General features: G+C 43.3%; 1 protein-coding gene across 1 annotated transcript in view; it reads right to left on the bottom strand.

The window, feature by feature from the left end:
- ARID5B (AT-rich interaction domain 5B) overlaps positions 1 to 24,409 on the bottom strand; it is a 258,476-nt gene that overhangs the window by 117,179 nt on the left and 116,888 nt on the right. Inside the window, exon 4 of the mRNA XM_054982619.1 lies at positions 19,203 to 19,433. Coding sequence (XP_054838594.1) covers positions 19,203 to 19,433 — 231 coding nt within the window. The remainder of the gene's footprint in view (positions 1 to 19,202; positions 19,434 to 24,409) is intronic.

Genomic DNA, 24,409 nt, shown 5'->3' on the forward strand with positions numbered 1-24,409 from the left:
ACAATTGAGAACAGTGGATTCAAAGAAGTGAAATGGATTTTCAATGAAATTTAAGATGTTTATGGAGGAAAGGGGTACTCAGTGGTTATTATCCATGACAGCTAAATGGAATTTCCATGGACAGAGGTAGCATACTTCTGAACATCAGGGGCTGGGTATAAACTTGGGAAGAATATTGCTTTATATCCTGCTTGTGCTCTTAGGCCATTATTGGAAAGAATCCCAAAGGCCCAGAAAGACAATTCTTATAATTCTTTATTTGACATAGTGACAGTCAGTTATGCTGTCCATAAAGCAGCTAGCATTAGCTCTGAAATTCAGGTAAGGATTCATTGTACTGCCTTCTATCTGACTAATTCTTTAAAATTTCAAAGCAGACCACCACCAATATAGCTAGAAACATAGGGAAATTGTTGCTGGATTTCACCAAGAAGTTCATAGACGATGTCTTTGTGTACAGAAACAGGGCTAGACTAGCCCCACAGACATGCCACAAAGGGAGTCAGGAGGACTAGAACGAAGGTTTCCAGGTGCCCGGCAGGCACCTCAGGAGCATGTGCCACATGTGTGCTCCCAACTGGCGTGGTAACGTCACTTCTGGAAGTGATGTTGTCACACTGCCTATGGAAGCATTTCCGCACTTTGTTTGGGGCCGATTTGGGCTCCAAATGGGCTGAATCGGCCCCATGTGGATTGCGGGGCATGCGCACTTAAGAGGACCTTGTGCGGCACACAAGTTAAGTGCCAGGGACTCCACCCTCCTGACGCAAGGTAATGGGTACCTGGCAACCCTAGCCAGAACAGGACATCCTTGGAGAGGTGCCTGAAAGAGAGGAGTAACACAGTTGCCTTGTTTAGATTAGAGGAGCCCTCTAACCCATATCAATAGATACAGAGGGTGACTGAGAATGCAGGAATATCAAACCTCACAGAAGTGAATATATGATCCACAGAATCAGAGTTGGAAGGGGACTTATATACCATCTAGTCCAACCCCCTGTCCAATGCAGAAACAGCCTAAAGTATCCCCAACAAGTACTTGTCCAACCACTCCTTGAAGACTGCCAATGAAGGGGAACCCACCACATCTTTAAGCAGCCAATTCCACTGTGGAATTACTCTTAACATGAAAAGTAATGTCCAGCTGGTACCAACAGGAACAGCTCCCTCCCCTCCCCTAAGGGACAGCTTTTTAAATATTTAAATAGAGCAAACATGTCTCCTCTCTTTTCCAAACTGAACATCCCCTTGGTCTTTCCTCGTAGGGCTTGGTCTCTAGGCCCCTGATCATCCTGGTTGTTCACCTCTGCACCTGTTCCAATTTGTCCACATCCTTTTTGAAGTGAGGCCTCCAGAACTGCACACAATACTCAAGGTGGGGCCTGACCAACGCAGTCTATAGTGGGACAACGACATCTTATGATTTGGATGTTGTGCCTTTGTTGATACACCCCAAGATTGCATTCAATTTTTGTAGTGTTGCATCACTTTGACTGCTCGTATTTAGCTTTTCAACCACCTGTATCCCAAGATCTTCTTCACACTCACTGCTACCCAGAAGTGTATCCCTCATCCAGTGTGTATGCTTTGCATTTTTGTTACCCCAGAGGAGAACCTGGCACTTATCTATGTTAAATTGTATCTTATTCAAATCTGCCCACTTTTTCAGTGTGTTCAGATCTCACCAAATTCTATCTTTATCTTCAAGGGCATTTGCTACTCCTCCCAGTTTGGTATCATCTGTAAAGTTAATGAGGAATCCCTTCACACCCTCATCCAGATCATTTATAAACATATTGAAAAGCACTGGGACCAGAACCAAGCCATGTGGCACTCCACTGGACACCTCCCTCCAATCAGATGTGACGCTATTGACAACTACTCCTTGAGTGCGGTTATCTAACCAGTTCCCTATCCATCTAACCATCCTAGAGTTCAGTCTACACTGTTCCAGTTTACCCATCAGTACATCATGAGGAACCTTGTCAAAAGCTTTACTGAAATCCAGATAAACTACATTGACAGCATTTCCATGACCCAGTAAGGCTGTCATTCAGTCATAGAAGAAGATGAGTTGGCCTGGCAGGACCTGTTGGATACTAATCTGTGCTGACTTCCCCATATTACCACGTTGTCCATCAGATGGTTGCAGACTGATGCCTTTAATATCTGCTCCAGTATCTTCACTGGGACAGAGGTCAGGCTGACTTTCAAGTAGTTTCCAGGATCCTCCTTTCCCCTTTCTTGCAGATTGGGATAACGTTTGCCTCCTCCAATCTTAAGGCATATCACCTGTCCTCCTGGAAGAGGCCTGGAAGATGATCAACAAAGGGTCTGCAAGACCTTTTGAAAGTTTGTTAAGCAATCTTGGGTGCATCTCATCTGGTCCAGGGATTTGTACACATCCAGTGCAGCAAAGTGATTCTTAATAACTTCTTTGCCCATGTCAACTAGCAGCCCCAAAGCCATGCCTTGCCTAGTACCAGGGCTTTCTTTCTGGGGAAAGAGGTGGGGAAACTCTCACTCGGGGCAACTCCTCGGAGGAGGTGGCGTGCCTCTCATTACATGTGCACACACACAGCGCATGCGCACTCCTGGGTCTGTGTGATGATGTCACTTCCGGGAACTGATGTCATCACACAAGCCACAGCCGCAACGGGAGCGCTCCAGTGCTCCATGGGGGGCCCGATTCGGCTTGGATAAGGATAAAATCGGCCCTGATTGGGCCTGAATTGGCCTGGAATGGGCCGCTGTGCCACGGGGAAGCACTCCTCCACCTGGCAGTGGCCAGATCCAGGGCAAAAATGGGCCTGAAACAGCCTGAATCAGCCTGGAATGGGCTGCTGCCATGCGGGGGAGCACTCCCCTTCCTGGCAGCGGACCGAACCTGGCCATTTAGGGACTGATTCAGGCCCCTTTGGGCCCAAATTGGGCCAAAACAGGACCAAATCTGTCTGGAACGGGCTGCTGACACATGGGAGAGCACTCGCCCACTGGGCAGTGGCCCAATCCTGGCAGTTTTGGGCCTGATCCTGGCCATTGTGGGCCTGAATTTGGCCTCTCTGATGGTTGCCCTATAGTGCCTAGCTACCCCTAGATACTCATCTTTAGATTCATTTCCTTCCCTCCAATTCTGGAATATCGCCTTTTTCTTCCTTAGCTAATCACAGAGCTCTCTGTTCATACACACTGGCTTCTTGGATCCTGTACTACATTTCCATCTTACCATCTCTACCGCATTTCCATTTTACTGGAATGGTGATAGCTTGATCTTGCAAGAGCTCTTCTTTTAGGAGAGCTCATCCTTCACTCGCTCCTTTCCCTTCCAGCATTCTTTTCCATGGAATAACTCTCATAATATCTAACTTTATTAAAGTTTTGCTGTTCTAAAATCTAACATGTATTTGGCTACAAACTCCCTTGGTAACCCACAGCACAAGGAATGTCAGGAGGACATGATCACTTCTCCCTAAGGTTCCAACCACCTTCACCCCATAAACCAACTCTTTTTTGTTGGTTAATATCAAGTCCAATATGGCCAAGCCCCTCATCACTTCCTCCACAATTTGAGAAAGGAAGTTGTCAGTCATGGAGGTCAGGATGTGATCCTGGACATGTAGCGGAGTTGGTCTCCCAGTACATATCAGGGAAATTGAAGCCTCCCATAAGGTTATATTTCTTGGATACCCTATTCAGCTGCGCACAGCGGGCAGAATCCACCTCATCTCCTTGGTCAGGAAGTCTGTAGCAGACCCCAACCACAATACTGCTTGTCCTTCCCTCCTTTATCTTCACCTAGACACTTTCCACTGGGTTGTCACTCTCCTATTCCAGTATTTCCTGACAATCGAGTCCTTTATTCACATACAGTGCAACTCCACCTCCTCTATGACACTTCCTGTTCTTCTTGAACTTCCTGTCCTTCTTGTAGTTCATAGTCCCAGAATCCAAATTGCTCCTGCCAGTACTATGAATGCAGCTAGAGGTTCACCTGCATAATCTTCCGTTCTTGTTGTATTCCTTTTCCTTTGAACAGCAGCATCGAAGAGAATACCACCTGTGCCCCCATTAGGGTTGTCAGGTCCCTATACTCTCCTGGTGGGAAGGTGGGAGGACCTGGCACTTACCTCCTGCCTTCTGTGTGTCTTTTTATGTGCACGTTCAAAGTGCTCCTGGCACTTGTGTGGTGTTATCATTTCTGGAAGTGACATTGTCACACCAGCCACAGGAGCGCTCCCGTGCTCCACAGATTTTGGCCCCAAACAAACCACACGAACACTTCTGTACCTGGCATAATGACATCACTTCTGGAAGTGATGTCATCATGTTCACTGGGAGTGCCCACACCATGCATATTTCTGGGGTACCTGCTGGTGGCGGTCAATCTTCAGGTGGCCGAAAACCTAACTGCCAGGAGATTGCCTACCACTAATGGGCACCTGGGATCCCTAGCCCCCATTCCTTTCAGTTGCCTCCTGAGGACTTCATAGCCCGCCCTAATATGTCCAATGGTGTTCAAAGCTGTGTCATTTGTTCCCACATGGATCATCACAAATGGGTAATAGTCTCTTGGTTTGACTAGCTTGGCCATCTGGACTGTGATATCCGTGATCTCTGCCCCTGGTAAGCAACACACCTCTCGAACCATGAGGTCAGGCCTGGACACATAACGTTCCATACCACTCAGCAGAGAGCCACCAATCGCCAAGACTTTCCTTTTCCTTCTAATGTTATTTGTTTGTATCTCCATGGCATCGCTACTTGTTCTTTCAGGTACTTGTTGTTGGTGTTTTTGTACATCTGCCAGTGATTCTGTCACATCACTGAATGCTTGGAAATCCATTTGTCAGCTCCAGTGGTACTGAGTGCCGTCTTGCTCTGCACCTTCTGGCTCATGCTGTCCATCTCTGAGGAGATTCATTAGGAAAATATTCTGTTTTATTGTTCCTTCCACCACTCTTCCCATCTCTTTGCAGGGCTTGAAGACTTTTGTTGATGAAATCCTTTCCTTCTTTGGTCTCCTGGAAGGTACTAATCCATTCCTCCAGACTCTTCACTTTTTCTTCTAGTAATTATCAACTTGCGCTTATGATAAATGCACTTATGACAAACGAAGCCCTTCTTGTCCTCAGGGGGGAAAACAAACATTGCACACACCTAGCAGGTAACCGGAAATGGCCCTTCGGTAGTCATCATTTTCTTCCCAAAAGAGAAGTCTGCTTATAACTGCTGTACAAAATAGATTTTCTCTCTGGAACCTGCTTTCTGTGAGGGAATCTTGTCCCCCCAAACCCTGACCTAATGTCTCCTGAGGGCAAAAATGGTAACGCAACAAGAGAAGTCTATTTATAAAAGAAAGTGGGGGAGAACCTTACAGGGTCCCCAGGCATGATCCCCAGGCTAAGAGCCATTTGGCTCTTTCCTTTCAAGGATAGATGGCTAGATGCATTGATGGAGGGCCAAAAGATATTCATAAGCATGAGAAACTTTAAAAAAATAAAAAGTGGCAAGAATGAATTATATACTTTGAAAAGATGTTTTGAATAGGGATAACTTGTATCATGTTTGAAGTTATAAAATCATTACTTAACCAAGAATGTATGCTGCTTTTATCAAGAGGGAGAGTTAGGGATTGTTAGGAGATGGTTCTGAAACCCTGTAAATATGAGAAGTTGAATTGATCAGGAGCTGCTTATCTTTGGGTAATAGATTTTCTTGAACTTGTGTAACTCCTTTCCTTTAATGATCTATGTAGTTAGAATGCATGGTATGGTCTTCTGTTCAGTGAGCTAATATTAAGAAGGTTGAATAACCATGTTTTTAATAAAGGCTTCGAGTGGAAGCAGAGATTCTATCATTGTTTTTACTTGTGTACAATACCTGAAAACCAGCTGAAAACATTATTTGTGATGTACCTCTTGCATGGTGATAAATGATTTGATATAAGAAAGCTAACTAGATGCTTAGGGTTTCTTAAGTGCATGCCTATATCTGAATCACATCCCATTGCTAAAAATACCATAACTTTTAAAAATGTTTGTTGCTGTTAGTGGTGGTGGTGGTAGGATTGCCAGGTGTCTGTTTTTGGCCTGGACAGTCTGGAAAAACAATCCCCCGAATACAGGACACTTGGCCTGGGTTCAGCCCTTCCTCCAACCCTTATTGGCTGCTCAGCACTACCCAAGAGCAGCCAGACACGCAGGGCTGGGCATGGGTGGCCTCCTGCAGAGGCATAGCACCACACAAGAGTGGCCAGCCAGCCTGGGCAGCCTCCTGCAGCTGGGGAGGGGTGGGGGTTGGTGGGATGACATCACTTCCTTCAGTGATGTCATCACACTGCCTAGGAGTGCGCGTGTGAAAGGTAAATCCTCCCCCCGCCTCTCCCCAGGGACCGGTATTAGGCTGGACCCCATCTGGCAACCCTATGTGGTGGTGGTGGTATTGATTTGAAATATTTATACATGACTCCTCAATCAAATTGGTTTACAGAGCAGCTTACAGGAAATCTAAAATACAAGCCTATAGAAACACAACAAGGTAACGACTCAAAATCCAAATAGCTAAAAACAGCAAAACCTTATATAGCAGCTTTAAAAACAGCAGGACTGACAAAACGGCTTGACAACAGGGCATATCATAAAACCTAATGATTAAGCAGGTTACATAAAATCAAATAGAAATAATCCAGCTCATACCTTGGAGGTGTGGGATCAGCAAAGTCAACAAAATGACCAGCTTTCAGTTGGTGCTAAAACCTCAGAAAACTGCCTGCTTAGTAATTATTCCTCAACTGAGGCACCAACTGAGAAGATACTCCTTTTTGTAACAGCCAAGGAATATTTTGACCCTCTTCAGTCGCAAAGCACATAAGACAGGGCTACCCAGAAACAACAACCTCATGGGCTATGTGGCGTAAACCAGTCTGTGTGTGTGAGAGAAGAGAATATAGGCGAAAACTGCCCAGTTCGCAAATTCTCGAAGGGTAGCTATGTTAGGCTGCACGTATCCACACACTGCTAGATATTGTACTATTCATTACACTACCTTTCCAACTGGATTGTCTTGTTCACACAGGGAAATAACTGCTACAGCATGACAATAGCACAACGTGCAATGTTGTTCCGATGCAGCTGTAAACTACAGTGGTACCTTAAACATGTAATGAGATTTTTTTTATTTTAGCATAATCTTTCATGGGCTAGATGCCTCTGATAAAGCTGGCTCTAGTCCACGCTGGAGTAAAAGCCATGATGTTGTTCCACATCTGCATGTCCCACCCCTTGTTAACTGCAGGATCAATCAGCAAGAGGCACACGTGAGATACATGTTTCTGTCTCCTTGCATCATTCAAACACGGTTTGCAACAGTTCCAGTTCCCCTACAAGTTATCAAGCACCAAATAACAAGAAACCTAAGTAATGTCTTTGCTTGTGTGGACTGGCCCTGTTTTTAATTATTTGCAAAAATCTAGGCACACAAGATGTGGGACATTAGACAATAACTTAGTTTCCTACCTGCCTGCCTCCCCTTTGCAGCCCAGTCACATAAGCAGTTCTCCTTATGGCTTAAGCCCATGAAGCATCTACTAGAACTTAATGACCCTTACATTTTTCATTTCCCTTATTGGGCAGTAAAGTATGTGCATTTCCAAAAGCTTACTCAAGAATATTAACCAAAGGCTGAATCATAACCAGCTTGTAAAATTTCTTTACTAACCCTTTTCTGTTTAAAAGAAATTACTCGCTTACCCAGAAAAAAACAATCTTTTCAAGGAATATTTTACCATCTTAGCCGATGTGGGTGTTTAAAAGGAAATGAGTGCATGGATGGAGTCTAGTCATGCGTGAATGCAAATAAAATAGGATCATGATGAAGAATCAGCCCCCTTTGATCTTCTGTTTGTGGCCTTTTACATAAAGGGGTGAAGTTGGTAGTAATACAGGCCTGCCCTCTGGATCGCTGGGAAAGAGCTGGTTTCTATTACTCATTCTGGAACATTTGTGGACCCTGCAATTTTATACAACATTTTTTAATTTGGAAAATCAGGCCTTGTTTCACTCATCCCTACAAGACAGCAAGACAGATCTCTTAATGTTTTCACAGGACTGCAGAAGGGCACAGAAAAGCAGGACTCATACCAGTTTTGAAGATCCATGGGGCAGTTGTTTAAGAGTTCAAAAACATTGCATTCCAATAAGACATGTGGTTTGGGAGATCCTCTGTAAGGCAGTTGGGTCACTGACAAACTGTAAGAGAGCTATAAAAGGGCCATCAGTTTTGATGGTTTTCTAATGATGTTGGGGGAAATCTTCCTTGGAGACTTAAAAAGATATCTTGTAGAGCAAAATTAGTAATGGCAGATAAACTTACTCTATCACTTCCAATCTTCCCCTACAACATGTGTTTTCAGGAGTGTATTGGGTGTGGTCTAGAGTTCACCCTAAGTACATAAGATGCAATGGTGTGGCATTAGTGTGGTAAGATTCCATGCATGTAGAGCTGCGCATGGGAAAAGGAGATCAAGTGTAACCCTCTGTGCATGGACTGCTCTCACAGACAAGTTTGTTTTGGTGGCAATCAAAGACAGTGACTGCATTTGAATGAGTACACACAATGATTTTTTATAAAGTTGTGTTCATAAATCACCTGCTTGTCAGTTGCAGCTGCATTAGCTGCAGTAAAAAAAAAATTTTTCTGATAGCACCCATCAGTGAGAACTGGCAATCCTAACCAGCCTACCCTTTGCAATTTAATGATAAATAACTCTTAGCCCTACCTTTTAGGGGAAATTTTTAAGAAACAAGTGGGGGACCCAGAAGGACTTGTGGGGGAGCATCTCATTTCCCCCTTCCCCAGCATGTCCTCTTTCCTTTCTCTGCCCTTCCATAGCCTCTCCCTTTTTTCTTGCTTCCCACCTGTCTTTCGTTGCCCCTGTCTTCATCTTTCGCTCCCCCTTCCACAGCCTCTCCCCTATGGCCCAGCTTCTGCTGGGAGGGTAAGAGGACTTGGTAACCCTAGATCAAAGTCACCCAGTGAGCTTCAGCAGAGTGGCAATTTGAACCTGGGTCTCCCAGATCCTGTTGTGAAACTCTAGCCACTACACTACACTGACCTGGGGGGGGGGGGTGGCTGCCGCTGCTGCTGCTAAACAGTAGCAAGCAGCCGGGCCTGGATGAGTCATGCAAGTCATGTGATATTGTTGCCTCATGGTTGATGTTGGGCCTGGCCCCAATGAGTCCTCCCTCAAAGGCTAAAACAGCCCTAAAAAGGACCCTGCCCCTCCCCCTGCCTTTTCCTGACAGAAACCAAGCCTGCAATACTAACTAAACTGTTATGGTTGCCTAGTAACAGCCCAAAGGGCATCTGGTGCTTAAAGCTACAGGCACTCCTTTTATCATTTATTTATTTTTTATCAATCTATTTATTTTTAGATTTCAGATTTTTCTGCAAACCAGGGGCATTTTTCAGGAGTGTAGGAAGATCTGCCTTTCTATTCATGGCGCCAGTCTCCAGATTTAAGTATCATCAGATCAGGGCTGTTGGCTATTAGTAAATAAGATAATTCCCCCTCCCCTTTTTTCTTAAATTTTGCTCTGTTTTTTTTCACAGATCAGAAAAGAGAGGGAGAAAAAGTCCTAGATGAACAAAATGTTCTTGTTTAAATTGCGTAATAAAAATACTGAAAGAAGGCTTGATGGAAAAAAATTTCTCCTTCTTAAAGCCTTTGAGTATGTATAGCAGTTCATATGCTGTGGAGAATGGTTTCTTTGTCTAGATGTTTTGGGAACCTCATTTCATTTATCTCTGTCAACTAGGGGCTACAATTCACAGTGTGCCTTTAATATTTTTGACTAAACAACACAATACATGAAACAGTTTAGGCATCTTCATCACAGAGATTTTTAGTAAGTATGGGCTTTATTGTATTTGATGATCTCAAATGGTGGAATTTTACAAATACATCCATGTACAAATCTTTTTCCAAACATTGGTTTGCATCTTGGTTAGCACCAAAGGTGAGACTGGAAATATCAATAGATTTTGTTTTTGGTAAATTTCCTCAGATCATATAAAAATGAAAATAAATGGGATCGCTATCATCTTCCAGAAGTCCACAGCTAATTTGTATAAGGGATATTGCATGAATATATCTCTTATATGTTGTGGCTAAACATGGTAACTCCTAAATTGATGTTGGTCTGAGTGGTGCACTTATTCTAAAAATATTCCCCTTTTGAAACAGTTATTCAAAGATAACTTTGTTACAGTGATCTAGATATAGGGATTCATCAGGAATACAGTAAAAAGACATTTGAGCTTCCTACTGCTCATTTTTGCTATAACTTTCACACTTCCCTGTAGTAACCTTTGTGTTTGTGTGTGTGTGTGTGTGTGTGTGTGTAACTTTTGTGTGTGTGTGTGTGTGTGTGTGTGTGTGTGTGTGTGTGTGTGAGAGAGAGAGAGAGAGAGAGAGAGAGAGAGAGAGAGAGAGAGAGAGGAAATCTGGACTTTCTGGAAACCCAAGAAAAAGTGCAGATAAAGTGACCAGCTCTGTCAGGTTTATTTTCTGTGGATTTTTCAGAGTTATAGCCCACTTTATATCTCAAAGAGATCTTGAACTGAGGCCAGGCACATGACTGCCATCCAAAGCTAGAGTCCTAAGATCCATCCTCATCCTTGGCCACACACAGTGAAAACGAACTACGGGACATATTTCCCCGCCTTGATACAACCACTCATTACCACTTGCAGAAGCAGGGCAATTCTGAGCGCATCGATGTCATCTCACAACATGTTGTATTGCTATATGTTATTTGGTAGAGAAAAGAAGAAGCGGCATGCTGTTTGCAGCAGTAGCCACACCTCTCTCGTTAGTGGCTAGGACTGCCAACTCGTAATTGGGAAATTTCTGGAGATTTGGTGGCAGAGCCTGGGGAGGGCAGAGTTTTTTGGGAGGGACTCGGTGGGGGCATGATGCCATAGAGTTCCCCATAGACTCCAAATTTGACATTTTTTCAGGGGATCTCTGTAGTCTAGAGATCAGTTGTAATTCCAGGAGAACTCAAGTCCCCATCTGGAGGTTGGCAACCCTATCAGAGGCACAGAGCCCTTTTTTTTAAATGCTAGGAGGAGCAAGGCTTTCACAGTGTAACGTGATCTACTGGTAGATGTATTTCTCTCTCTTTTGAGAGAAAAGTAAACATTATTTTACTCTGCTAAACATTTGGATGTTAATTCTTAAGTCTGTTGCTCTGGCTTTTCATTTTTTTCTTGTAATTTTTAATGTTTTTTTGTGATGTTTTAATTTTATTTTTTATTATGTAAACCTGCTTTGAGGACACTTGTATGATAGCAGCATATAAATAAATAAATACACTCTCTTCTTACTTCTCATTTCAGCCTGAGCCCTTTGATCTACAGCAATTTTATTGCCAGAATATTTACCTCATGGACCCCTGGGTTATGTTTAATATGGAACTTGTGTAGAAAATATATCTATTTTAGGTGCTTGTTACCCCTAGCGTCTCATTTCCTTTACTTGGTTCCTGATAAACTCCTCTTTTGAGCATGGCCTATAAGTTGACCAAACCTCTGTGGGCGTCTTTTTCATAAACACCTTATTTTAGTATAAAGCACATTAAGATTCCCTCAGGCTGAAGACATCTAGACTATTTTTACATGCTGGGAGAATTTTACTCACATTCCTATAATCTAGTCTCTACATCCCCCCACATCTGATTGATAAACAACAGTACCTAACAGTAATCCATTTATCTACTGTACCACCATGCCTGTGTTTAGATTTAGCTGTCATCAGTTTATACATGCAGCATCAATCTACATGGTATCGGTGTAAACTGTTTGCATAACCCAAAGTAGTACGTTTTATCGTTCTGTCAGTGGGGGTGAAAAAGGATAAAACGGTGCTTTATCAGCAGCATGCCATCAATGTATTGAAACTGTCATGGTGCCATTGGTAATACAGAGCCAAAATTAAATACGGAAGACTAGATTTGCTATATTCTACTAAGTAACTTAACATGCCCTGCAAACTTTAGTTTGTCACAACTGTGTCCAGTATCTACTAAGCTCTGCTTAACTCATTAACTCTGAGGCCTAATCAGGAGAGCGGGCCTTGTTGTTTTGTATTTTGATTAAAATGACAGCAAAATACACATAGGAAATTTAATCAGATTATAACTACATATAATTCAGGGTCAGCGATATCTATGTTTTTTACTGGGTAATTAAATAATTTCATTGCTAAATGGCCAAGGCATGCCATGACAACCACTGTGCTCTGGTCACAAGAACAAAAACCACTTCCAGAATTGCCCCATGAATGTAAACAGGGTTCCAATGAGTTAAATGTTAGGACTACAGCCCCAAATCTTAAGGTTTAAGTTTACAGACAGATAAATGGGATATCTCTTACATCTGTCCCTCAGGATAGGAGCCTATTCACACCTAAAACCTGCCCTCATATAAGCACTTCAGAAGAAAGCACGGGCAACACTCACACTGAGGCAGCATTTATGAAAAATGGCATTTCTCTGTGGAGGTTGCATGTGTGGAAGCTGAAATCTACAGGGCAGTCACCCCACCCCCGTGTTACCACAATCCTGCAGATTAGGGTTGTCAGGGACCTGGAGTCCCTCAACAGGGGATCCCCAGGTCCCTGTAGTCTCCCGGCGGGGGATTAGGAGCTGGCACTTACCCGGCTCGCTTCTCCCAGCTTGCGCACTAATTTAACTTCTGCAAGTGACATCATCACGCAGGGTCAAAGGGCGCCCCCAGGTCAAAGGGGGCCGTTGTTGCCGCCACCACCTGCTCTCACCATGATCGTGGCTGCTTGCTCTCACTGCCACCACTTGCTCTTGCTGCGACTGTGGCCTGCTCTCATTTGGCGCACAGGGACCATGGTGGCAAGAGGTGGCAGCAGCGAGAGATGGCAGCAGTGAGAGTGGCCTGCTCTTGCTGCTGCTGCCACCAGCTATTACAGAGTGGGAGTGCACCCACTGCCCAGGGGCGCACCATGCTGCTCGTGGAAGGGGCAACCCTGGGAGCACACCTCCCCACCAGCCAGGTAAGTGGGTGGGGGGGGAGGGAGGGTGGGATCTGGGGATCTCCTGCCCCAGGCAGGGGAATGGCAACCCTACTACAGATCCTGGTGACTATATGCACAGTCCCCATATGGAAGAGCTGGTTCTCACAATAGGCCTCTCAACATGACCACTGCTCCACTGCAAGCCAATGGATGAACCAACCCCTGAAATAAGCCTCAATATGATTAAGCTCTTTTTACAACAGCTGGTCAATCAAAACTTCATAAGAGATTCGCTCATAATTGTCATGATGAGTCATCATCTCAGTTCAGATAAACCAAGTCCTTTCCCCATTAGCTAGCCAAGCAATGTGAAATATTTATTTAGCTTATAGGCTTATACCTGTTCAGTTTTAGGTGCTAGGTAAAAACCAAGCATGTGTTCCCTTTTCTGTGCACCCTCATTTTTAGCTACTCTTTTCTTAGTTCATGACTTTATTGCACTTTTTAATACTGCTGCTACTACTTTTATCTGTGTATTGTTTAGCATTTAGTTTATTGTTGCTTTAAATCGATAGTTGATGATAAAGAGATATCAGTGAAAGTATTGTTTTTGATCCCTGCCTCTGTTCACTTTATTTGCATCTCGCTTTTCTTCCCAATTTATAACATTGTTCTCCCCTCCTCCAATTTCATCCTTGCAGTAGCAACCCCGTGAGGTAGACGAGGACGAGAATGACTGGCCCGAGTTCACCCATGGAAAAGTGGTGATTTAAACCTGGGTGTCTCAGGTCCTAATATGACACACTAAACACTGCCTACACCACACTGGCTCTGGTGTACAACACCAGAAAAGCAACCCTTTGACCCAGAGCAATTAGTATTAAAATGACTGGTGATAATCATTACATTGTTACAGTACTGTTGGTGATAACTAGATGTAAAAGCTGTGACTCTGATCCTTTTATCAGTGGCTGATACCAGCGTGACATAAGCTGTAGTGATAATTAAACTCTGTGGGTTGTTAAGTATAGGTGTGGTCCACTTCCCATTGGATAAAATGTGTGTACATCTTTGCCCACGATAATATTCTCACATGGATTCCAGCAGTTGTAGTCGAGTAAATGTTTTATTTAGGAAACATAAACACTTTTGATCTTGGCAAAAATATATCATGTATAGGAGATCAGTGGCTACGTGCTTAGCTGGAAATAACTGGAAGCAGAAAAGTTAATTACCAATCAGATTTTTTAAAATTCCATATTAAATTCTTTAGTGCAGTTGTGATGGGCAATTATATTTCATGGAGGTGTGAAAAGCATAACTCCTGTGAGCTGTGAACTCTATCAGTTAAGTTTATTTATGTTTATTATTTATACCTCACTTTCCCCCCTATGTGTATCCAAAGTGGCTTACAATGTCTTTCAGCTGACCGTCTAAATGTTAATCTGCCACCAGGTCACCCTGTCTTAGTTAGGAACATATCAACTTACTAACACAGAGAAGCAGCTTCCGCATTACAGTGGCTGCATTACAGGTGCAAGACACCCAGGTAAGGTTCCAGAACCCAGGTTCCCTCACATTATGGAAACCTAGCCATCGAGAGGAAGGAGCAGCATTTTTACAGCTGTAGCTCTGAAAGATTGTGATCATAACCACTTATGTGCATCAGAATGAGTTACTTTTATTGTTGCCAGGTCCAGGTTGGGAAATTCCTGGAGATTTGGGGGGGTGGAGCCTGGAGAGGGCAAGGTTTGGAGAGGGGAGGGGCCTCCGAATGGTATAAGGCCACAGAGTCCACCCTCCAAAACAGCCATTTTCTCCAGGGGAACTGATCTCTGTCGGCTGGAGATCAGTTGTAATTCTAGGAGATCTCCAGCCAGCACCAGGAGGCTGGCAACTTTAGTTATGTTAGAAGGAAATGCAGAAACAGTTTAGCCAAGCATACTGCTGGGAATTAGAAAGTGTTTGCATCTAGTCACGAAAGAGTTAAACTGTTATTTATTTTATTTAGTTACAAAACTTATTTGCATGTAACCACTTAGCTGTTGAGTAAGATTTCCCACCAAAGGAATGGGAGTCTCTAGGCTTAATGAAGTAGGATTAGAGTTCTCTATTGGGCAACCAGTTTATTTGGGGGGGGGGGCAATTAACTAGAAAGATATACTGTATTGCTCTTTGTTCAGTCTAAGCCAGTCTCCAGGATGAGTCTCTAACAGTCTAGTTCGCTTTAAGTTTCTGTTTAGTTCAGAAGCTAGCACAATGTAGCCAATTAGCCATTTCTTGTTTTATTCCAATGTAACCCTTTTTTAACTCTGGGAGTGTGTGTTTTCATTATGTCCAATGTGCAAACTCTGCTACTCTGCTACACATTGAATATATCCTGAGTCCCCCGGTGGGGGACTGGGAACTTTGCACTCACACGTGCATTCCCGAAGTGCATGATGACGTCACTTCCAGGAAGTGACATCATCACGCTGGTCAAAGGGTGGCCCAGAGTGCGCTCCTGTGCTCGCCAAGGGCTGAATCGCCCCCGCATGCTGTGCCCCCCACTGGCCAGGTAAGTGGGGTTGGGGGAAGGAGGTGGGAGCAGCGGATCCCCGCCCCGGGCAGGGGAATGGCAGCCCTAATCCTAACACATACTACATGCAGAGGTAGGCTACTGTAGGACCTTTTTCCTACTGTAGGGTGCAGAGCTTAGCAGGTTGGCCTAGAACCAAAGAGACCAGGTTCCAGCTCCTGTTCAGCTATGACACACCCTGAGTGATCGTGGGCTACTTTTCTGTCACAAACCTCACACCATCATTATTAAGAAGAAATGGAAAGTGATGTGTGCTGCTGTGACCTCCGAAGGAAAGCCTGGATACAAATGTAATAGACAGATCGGTGCTGCTGAATCTTGTTTTAATAATTTAGATCAGCAACCCTTTATATCTAAAGCAAATTCAGAGCAGAAGGTCATCAAAGAGACAGTAAACGGAAGTCCATTTGCATAGCCCAAAAAATACAACTTAACATTACTAATAATTGACAAATTGATCAATAGTCTGTAGCCCAAACATGGGTCATTGAGTCTTTTGTTAAGGCTCAAACAAGGTTTCACAATAACTGTTACTATACCCAGGAGCACAGATTATTTTAGTGCAGTGGCATAAATCTGTGCATGGTATGGTTGCCAGGTCCCCTGGAGCCCTAACTGGGATGTCATTCCTGGCAGGACAAGGACGGGAAGGCCCCCACAGGGGCTGGTTTGATGAAATTGGTTTTCATTTTGTTCCTCAATTTATAATTCTAGGTGCAGCAAGGAAGAGTTCAGGGGCTCCTAGGCTTGTTCCCCGCGCTTTCCCTTCTACCAGCCAGGTGAGTGGGAGGGGGCGGGAGGCTGGGAGCAGAGGATTCCCCACTCACACCGGGGGAATGATAACTCTAGTGCATGGTTTGCACTTGGATTTATTTGTTTGTTTGTTCACACAGGCTCAGAGCGGATCACATCCAGACTGAAATGCAATACAGTATACAGTATAACAATTAAATATAGACAGCATAAAATGAAAACAGTTAAAACTGGTAGCATAAAAAGCTCGTAACATATTCTTGCCAGTGTATTGCACGATCCTGCATGATCGTTGGGCCCACGGTGGCCAACGGCAAACAGCAGATAGAACAGAGCTGTTCATCTCTATCATTTCCCTTTCTGTAAAGCATCACTAAGAAGCCCTTCCGAGTTTCAACCCATAAAAATCTTTCCCTTTCCCTTCATATACTAGTAATTCTAGTATCCCATCTACCCACTCAATACAACTTAATTTAAAGATTTCACTTTATTTATTCTGTATGGAGCCACATTTGGTTCTACAGCCTGCAGACCCCTGATTTAAACTCAGAGAAAGAGAGAGAGAGGTCTTAGACTTCTTTAAAATTATGTAAAACACTATAACCTTATGATATGAAGTATACATTGTATGTTAGCTAGTTCTTGCTATGTTGATTGACCCATTGAGAAGCTGATTCTCTTGCTATATTGGAACATCCCATATTGTGACTGTAATTATCCTTATCGACCCGTGCTGAAGAATGTTATGAAAATATTTTTTTAAAATGGTAATTTATGATACTTCATTTCCCTTCGCTTTTTACAGCACATGTTGTAGATGTTATGATTTTATATTTTTCTCATAAGCTACCTCAAATGCACAGACAGTTGCCATGGGTAAATTTTGTAAATAAATAGATAAAATAAATACCAAGGACAACAGGAAGCAAAATAAGCAGCATTTTTTCTTACAGATTCTTTTTAAAACACTTCCCCACCAAAGTATCTATATTAAAAAGATTTATGAATTTCAAATTTTTTTCAGTGTGATGCTATGAGGGTTGCCCTCAGCTGCAGTATTTATCTCCTTGGTGATATGGCTAATAAATCTTGATTTTCACAGCACAGGTAAAGAATTATAGAAATTACATTTCTCCGATTACAAGCATTACCAAGTGCGTATACAGAAGACATGCTTTGAAACACATTCAGATGTATACCCTGAGGCACTTTGGTTAATCTGAAAAAAGCAGTCCAATCATGCTGGCTGGGAAATTTTTAAGGACCAAGAGCCAAGCTACAAGATATGAATTACACAAGGAGGAGCACATGAAGGGAGTCGCAATGTTTGCTGAGAAGCTGAGTTTTAAAAGAGATCAAAAGGCTGTGTCAATTTCCCCTCTCTACAGAGCCAGGAAGAAGCTGCTCAGAGGGTTTGTTAATTTCCTCTTTGCCTCTTAGAAGGGGAGGTGAAACTGACAGAGCCTTCTGGAGGCAAAGAGGAAATTAACAAACTCTCTGAGGAGAGTTTTTGCTGGCTCTGTAGAGAGGGGAAATTGACAAAGCCTTCCGATCTCTTTTAAAACAGCTTCCCGGCTAACATTGCAACTTCCTTCATGTGCTCCTCCTTGTGTAATTCGTCTCTTGTAGCTTGGCTCTAAGTTCTGCGCACATACTTCTGGCTGGATCCTGCAAGGCTCTAAGAGCATGCTGCCATCTACGGAGCCCCATACATGACCAACGCATTTCGAAAGGCCATCTCTGTGCCACCGAGTTTCTGCAATCTAACAATTCTAACATTTCCACCGAAGTTTAAGTCCTCAAACAACATATATATGCACACTGCTGCCAAAATCATGGGGACTCTTGTGAAATAAACAGCTTAAAAACTGCAAAGATTCTCTGAATTCTGAGTATAAGTTTTTTAGAGTTGGTTCTGATGACATGCCAGGCAGAATCCACTTTTGCTTTAAAGAAAACTTCTCAAGTGAGCGGCCTCGTGTATGCACACAATACGGAGAGGCTTCCTTAACACAGACACAGACACACACTGTAACTTCTGACAAACACTGGTTTGTCAGAATTACCATCTTTATGAAAGGCCGAAAGTTCAATAGAAGTTTACTGATTCTAATTTTCTGGTGTATTTTCGGGTAACCTCTAGACCCCATGAGAACAATGATACTGCAAGAGGCAGATTTCTTTCTAGTTCATGCTGAAGGAGCTATCTGCTTTATAGCTTTAATATAATAAACTGAAAAGTAGTTTGCATCTTCTGCCACAAGGGCATCAGTAGTGGACACTTCGAAGAGGGCCTCTGGGCTACATGCACAGTTGTTGCCCTTGGCGGCATGCACTTTAGTGGATCACATCTACCCAGTAATTATTTGGAAGGCTTGCACACTAGTCGTTGCACCCAGGGGATGTGTTGGGCCACAAAGAACAAGCAACCCAAAGTGTTGCTTACAGTCCATAAAAGTTTAAGAGCCAATGGTACAGGTGACCTTTGAAGCCCAGTCATTCGGCATACTAATGTCTCTTAAGTTTATACCAGCTAACTGAGCAAGGCACACAAATTTCCTATTATGTGTTTTTCCTTGTGATGAACCATGGTTTAATACCATGGTTGCCAATGGCTAGAAACACACAGCCTCCATCCTTGGATGCCAAATAGAAGATGGAACACTGTTGGCATTTATCATTCAAAACACAAACAGCTTTGTTATTTTGGAAAGGTTTATACATTATATTGCTCACTTTGGAAAACAATGCATTTCGAAAGCAATCTCGACAACAAAGTGGTTTTTTAACTTGCAGCAAGTACTAGAAGGAAAAGAGACTTACCAAACTCATCACATATGCTTTCATTTTCAGTAAGAGTCGGGTGATCAAACGTATCTCGACAGTAAAGGATTTGTGGGTTTTTGCTGATTACGGCAATGCCCCCCAGGGCTAATACGAACTGGTCTGTTAGGATAGTAGCTGGTTTGTCTTGAATACGTTTCAGCATGGAACGAAAGCGACAGTATTGGGGATAGCTGAGGATCAGTACATTCGAATCTTCGTTATCCTCACCTGCATGAAAAGGATTGAAACCATTTATTTAGGACTGTTCATCCCCCAGTTACAACCTTCTTCTCAAGCTCTCCTGTTTGTACCTCACCCTCCTCCTGAGGTGAGCTGGGTGGCAACCAGAGTCGAGGCTTTTTCACTGGTGGTGCCTCACCTTTTGAATGCCCTCCCCCTTAAGTCAGGTCCTGCTTACATTACTTTTCTAGGCACCAGGCCCAAACATTTCTTTTTACATGGGCTTTTTTTACTGGGGGCGGGAAGGGGTTTCACCTTTTTTAGGAGTATCCAGGGCTTTTTTTCAGTGGGAACGCAGTGGAACGGAGTTCTGATACTTCTTGAAAATGGTCACATGGCTGGTGGCCCCGCCCCCTGATCTCCAGACAGAGCGGAGTTTAGATTGCCCTCCATGCCACTTGCGGCATGGAGGGAAATCTGAACCCCCCCTCTGCCTGGAGATCAGGGGGTGGGTTCACTGGCCATGTGACCATTTTCGCAGCGGGCGATTTAGACTTTAAAAAACTCTTCCCTTGTTCCAGCTGACCCAAAGTGACGTCATTGTGCGGTCCTGAGTTCCACCACTGAGTTCCACCGCCTCTTTTCTCAGAAAAAAAGCCCGGAGGGTATCATTGTAGCTGCTCAGTGCCTGCTTTACACTGTTTTTATGCCCTGGCTTGTTTGGTTTTGCTGTACAGTTTTAGTTGAAAGAGCCACCCCGAGTGAGTCTTTGGAGAGGTGACAGATACATTTTCCAAATAAATAAACAGGACTAGGAGACTTGGATTCAAATTGTGACCCAAACAAGAAACTCACTCAGTGACCATGGGCCAGTCGCTCTTTCAGCTTAATCTACTACTCAGAGCGGCTTCGAAGATTAAATAGAGGAAGGCCAGAATAAAAATGTGACAGAAAATATGTCAGGGCATCTTCCCTATCCTTTTTGCATTCTGGGGAGAAAGCAATGAGATGGAGGCTCTCTCTTTATCTTTAAGATTTCCCTTCTCTTCTCTCCTTCCTCTACTCCCTCAATTGTCCCCAAATTAAAATTGTATGCTGATGGTAGATCTGCACAAACTAAGCACCTGATGGACCACACTGGTACTAATAGAGGTGCTGTAGGGTCATGCACACGCTTACCCTGGTGAAGCTCTTTGCTGTGGATCTCATGAGTAACAACAGCCTTACAATGGATAGCATCTTTTACAGCACAATTGCCTCATAAGGATCAACCTAGCCAGGTTTGGGCATTTATTGTCAGGAACTCTAAGAGCCAAGCTACAAGTGACACCTGACACAGGTTGGACACTTGTCAGCTTCCCTCATGTTTTGATGGGAAATGTAGGCATCCTGGTCTTGCAGCTTACAGAAGTTTACAGAGCGGCAGTCTATGGGAGGGAGAACATGCGGTCAGGAGGGGAGTACAGGCATCCGGTTCTTGCTGGGTGCCCCTCTTCCCCTCCGCTGTGTGTGTGTGTGGGGGGGGGGGGGGTTCTGTAAACTTTAATTAAATGGAGAGCCAAGCTGTAAGACCAGGACACCTACATTTCCCATCAAAACTTGAGGTAAGCTGACAAGTGTCCAACCTGTGTCAGGCGTCACTTGTAGCTTGACTCTCAGTGACACAGAATGTGGCTTCTAGTGCAAAATATAACGCATTGCACAAATTATTCAAAAAGGCTTTTGCAGTGTAGGGAGGGGGTCTCAGATGCTCCACTAATGAGTTAGGAACCATAGACTTCACCACTATGTTGCCTTACATACTATCTGTTGCTTTAAATATGTGCCCTAGAAATATCAGCCCTAGAATTGCTTATGTTCTGTTTCAGGATTTCTTCAACTCTGTATTGGATTCTTGCTAATGCTATGTCTTTGTAAACTTGTGTTTATTTACCCCATGGCATTGTTTATGAAATTGTCCTTGATACTGACTGTACTAATTTCACACTGTGTAATCCGCCTTGAGTTTCAGTGAGAGAGGCAGACCATAAACGACATAAATAAAATAAATAAGTAAAATAAAACCCACAGAAGGTCATAGTTTATTTTTAAAAGAAAATGTGTCTTTTCCATATGATACTGGATTTTTAAAAAATCTGAAATAGCGCTTCTGCCAAAATCTCACATGAAAATTTGTGTATGGCGGTGCTGAGATTCCAGTAGCCAAGGACTAGATCCACACAGTTATCTGATCACCTCTCCTCATGTCCCCATTTCCTCTTACCCTGCTCTTACAGACTGAAATTGAAAGATATGCACATTGAATACATTTGTATAACATATTCCACACTGTTCCAGTTTCATTTGGGGAATTTTGGTTTAGGACAAGCTGTTTAGTGTTATTTATTAGCTATGATGAGACAAAATCTCCCTAATAGCTCACATAAAAGTTTTCACAACTTTTGTTGCAATTGTTAATTAATTGATCACATTCACTAAATGTTCCCAGAACAATGCAGTTTCAATGCTAAACTGCAGCTTTTTGAATCTTTACAACATTACAATGCTCTGCCATTTAATGATCCACTTTGGGATATTACTGACCTCTTTCCAAAATCATCCAGCCTGCACAGTGCACCTATGAAAAGATAATGGGCAAAGCCTAAATAAGGCGGCAGCCTGTTTCTTGGCAAAGTAAGCACACAGCATAACTCAAACACTATCTAATTCATTGAGGAGAAGATACAGATACATATGCAAAGACTGCTGATCCAAGGAATACAAGAACTGAAACAGATCTCCTTTGAACTGCCACAGCATTGCATCATCAGCCATTCATGAAAGACGGCATAAAGAGATGGATCATGTGACCCAATAACCAAGATATTGATACGACCTTCACAACAGAGGAGCGAACACTCTCACATACATTTCAGGAAGATTGCGCTTTGTTCTTTCTAATGTTAAGCGCTGGGCCATCTTCTTTTCGAAGCACAGCTTACCCAGGAAGGTTTCCTGAGGAGGCCTCACCATTATTTCTAGCAAGCAAGACACTCACTTCATAGGTTCCACTCTCTCCACCGTTCTGGGGTGACTGCTCTAGGGCTGGTTTCCCTGTGTGGAAAAATGGGTTGTAGTTTTTGTTTTGTTTTGGGTTTGTTTGGTTTTTTGCAATAGTTTATTGGTGTAGTGGGGTAGTGGTTAAGAGCGCGGGACTCTAATCTGGAGATCCGGGTTTGATTCCTCACTCCTCCACTTGTAGCCAGCTGGGTGACCTTGGCCTAGTCACGGTTCTCTGGAGCTCTCTCAGCCCCACCCACCTCACAGGGTGTTTTGTTGTGGAGATAATAATAACATACTTTGTAAACCACTCGGAGTGGGCATTAAGTTGTCCTGAAGGGTGGTATTTAAATTGAACGTTGTTGTTGTTGTTATATGTACACAGATGACTGGGTTGGAAATATTTATGACTGGATTCATACCAAGCCTTTCTCTGCTCCCATCTCTTCCCCTTTCTTTCCTCTCCTTCTGTAATGTTCCCTTTAAAAAAGTGGAATGTGATTTGTTCCTCATAGCAAATGAAGAAATGAGCTCTGACTCACGAAAGCTCATGCTGGAATAAATCTTGTTAGTCTTTAAGGTGCCACTGGACTTCTGTTTTATTTAGGAAGCAAACACCAACAAAGACTTAGAGCCAAACTAGACATGACGTCATCTTCATGTCCCAACGACACCACTATTTTAAAGTCATTTAAAAATGCTGCAAGAGCCCAATCCTGATCGGGCCCAAAGTGTAGCAGTCTGAGGCACTCTCCTTCTCTCTATGCCTTATTAGATGTGGAAACAGTTGCACCCTACTGCAGCTTTTCCAACACTGAAAAACGTGCGGGTTGTGGAAGGAAACAAATGTGCTGCAGCATTTAAAATCATTTTAAAATTTGCAGGTGTCACATCTAGTTTAGCCCTTAGCTATGCTCACTCACTAACTACATTCAATGGTTGCTTCTTTGTTCTCTAGGTTTGCAAGCAATGTCACCAAAAGAAAAAGCGATGTCACCAACATTGGTATGTCACTTCCAGGTAAAAGCAGATAAAACTATGGTTTTACCATAGAGCTTCTGGTAATTCCTAGAGCTACCCCTTTTCACTTCCAGGTAAAACCAGAAGTCAGTGACATTGCTGACAGCACCCACCACATCTCCACCTCCTAGCCCTCTTGTCAGTTACCAGGCTCAGCCTGGCAACCCAAATGTTCCCTCCTGCATAAGTACACACACACACAAACACCAGTGACATGAAGTATCTACAGGAAGCCTAGAGAGATAGGCCTAGGTTCCAATGTGGTAAACTTATGTTTGGACTGTAAAACAAAGAGGGGATCACATGACTGAAACCTTCTATGTTTAAAAATACCCCTAACATACAGAGAACTTGCACAGGTAGAAAGAGACTGGACTAGAACCTTCCTCCCTGTCAACCAGTTTTCTGTTGAGAATTTTGCACGGAGGAGCGCTTAATCATGTAAGCCACAGGCCTGAAATGGTCCAGCCCAGATGCCTCTATCACAGGGACAAATGAGTTATTTATTCACTTGACACAGTGCTGCAGCTGCTCCCATGACAATATGAACTTTCCAGTATCTATGTATATGAGATGTATACATTTAGAAAGTTGTGATATTTCAGCTTAAACAATAAAATTAACCTAATTATGAACTTCGTATCTATTATTATAGCAGAGGAATGATGCTAAGCCACAAATAGACAGCCTATCATGTTTCTACAAATGTCTCATATCGAAATATGAGCAATATGCTCAAAATACGAGCAACCTAATATTTGCCCTAAAGAGGAATCGTGAGTGTTGGGGGGGGGGGGGCTTCTGTTCGAACTCCCCTCCCCTCCTTCCTGATGCTTCTGTAAATTTTGTCATGTTTTCAAACTTTTGGTTCTCAAACTGTACCCACCAGGGTCGGAAACAATCTCTTTTCTTTAAGCCACTCTAAGGCTTCTAACAGGATACATACACCACACCAAAGTGCCCTA

The sequence above is a fragment of the Eublepharis macularius genome, chromosome 6 (genome assembly GCF_028583425.1).
Source record: "Eublepharis macularius isolate TG4126 chromosome 6, MPM_Emac_v1.0, whole genome shotgun sequence".
Lineage (NCBI taxonomy): Eukaryota > Metazoa > Chordata > Lepidosauria > Squamata > Eublepharidae > Eublepharis > Eublepharis macularius.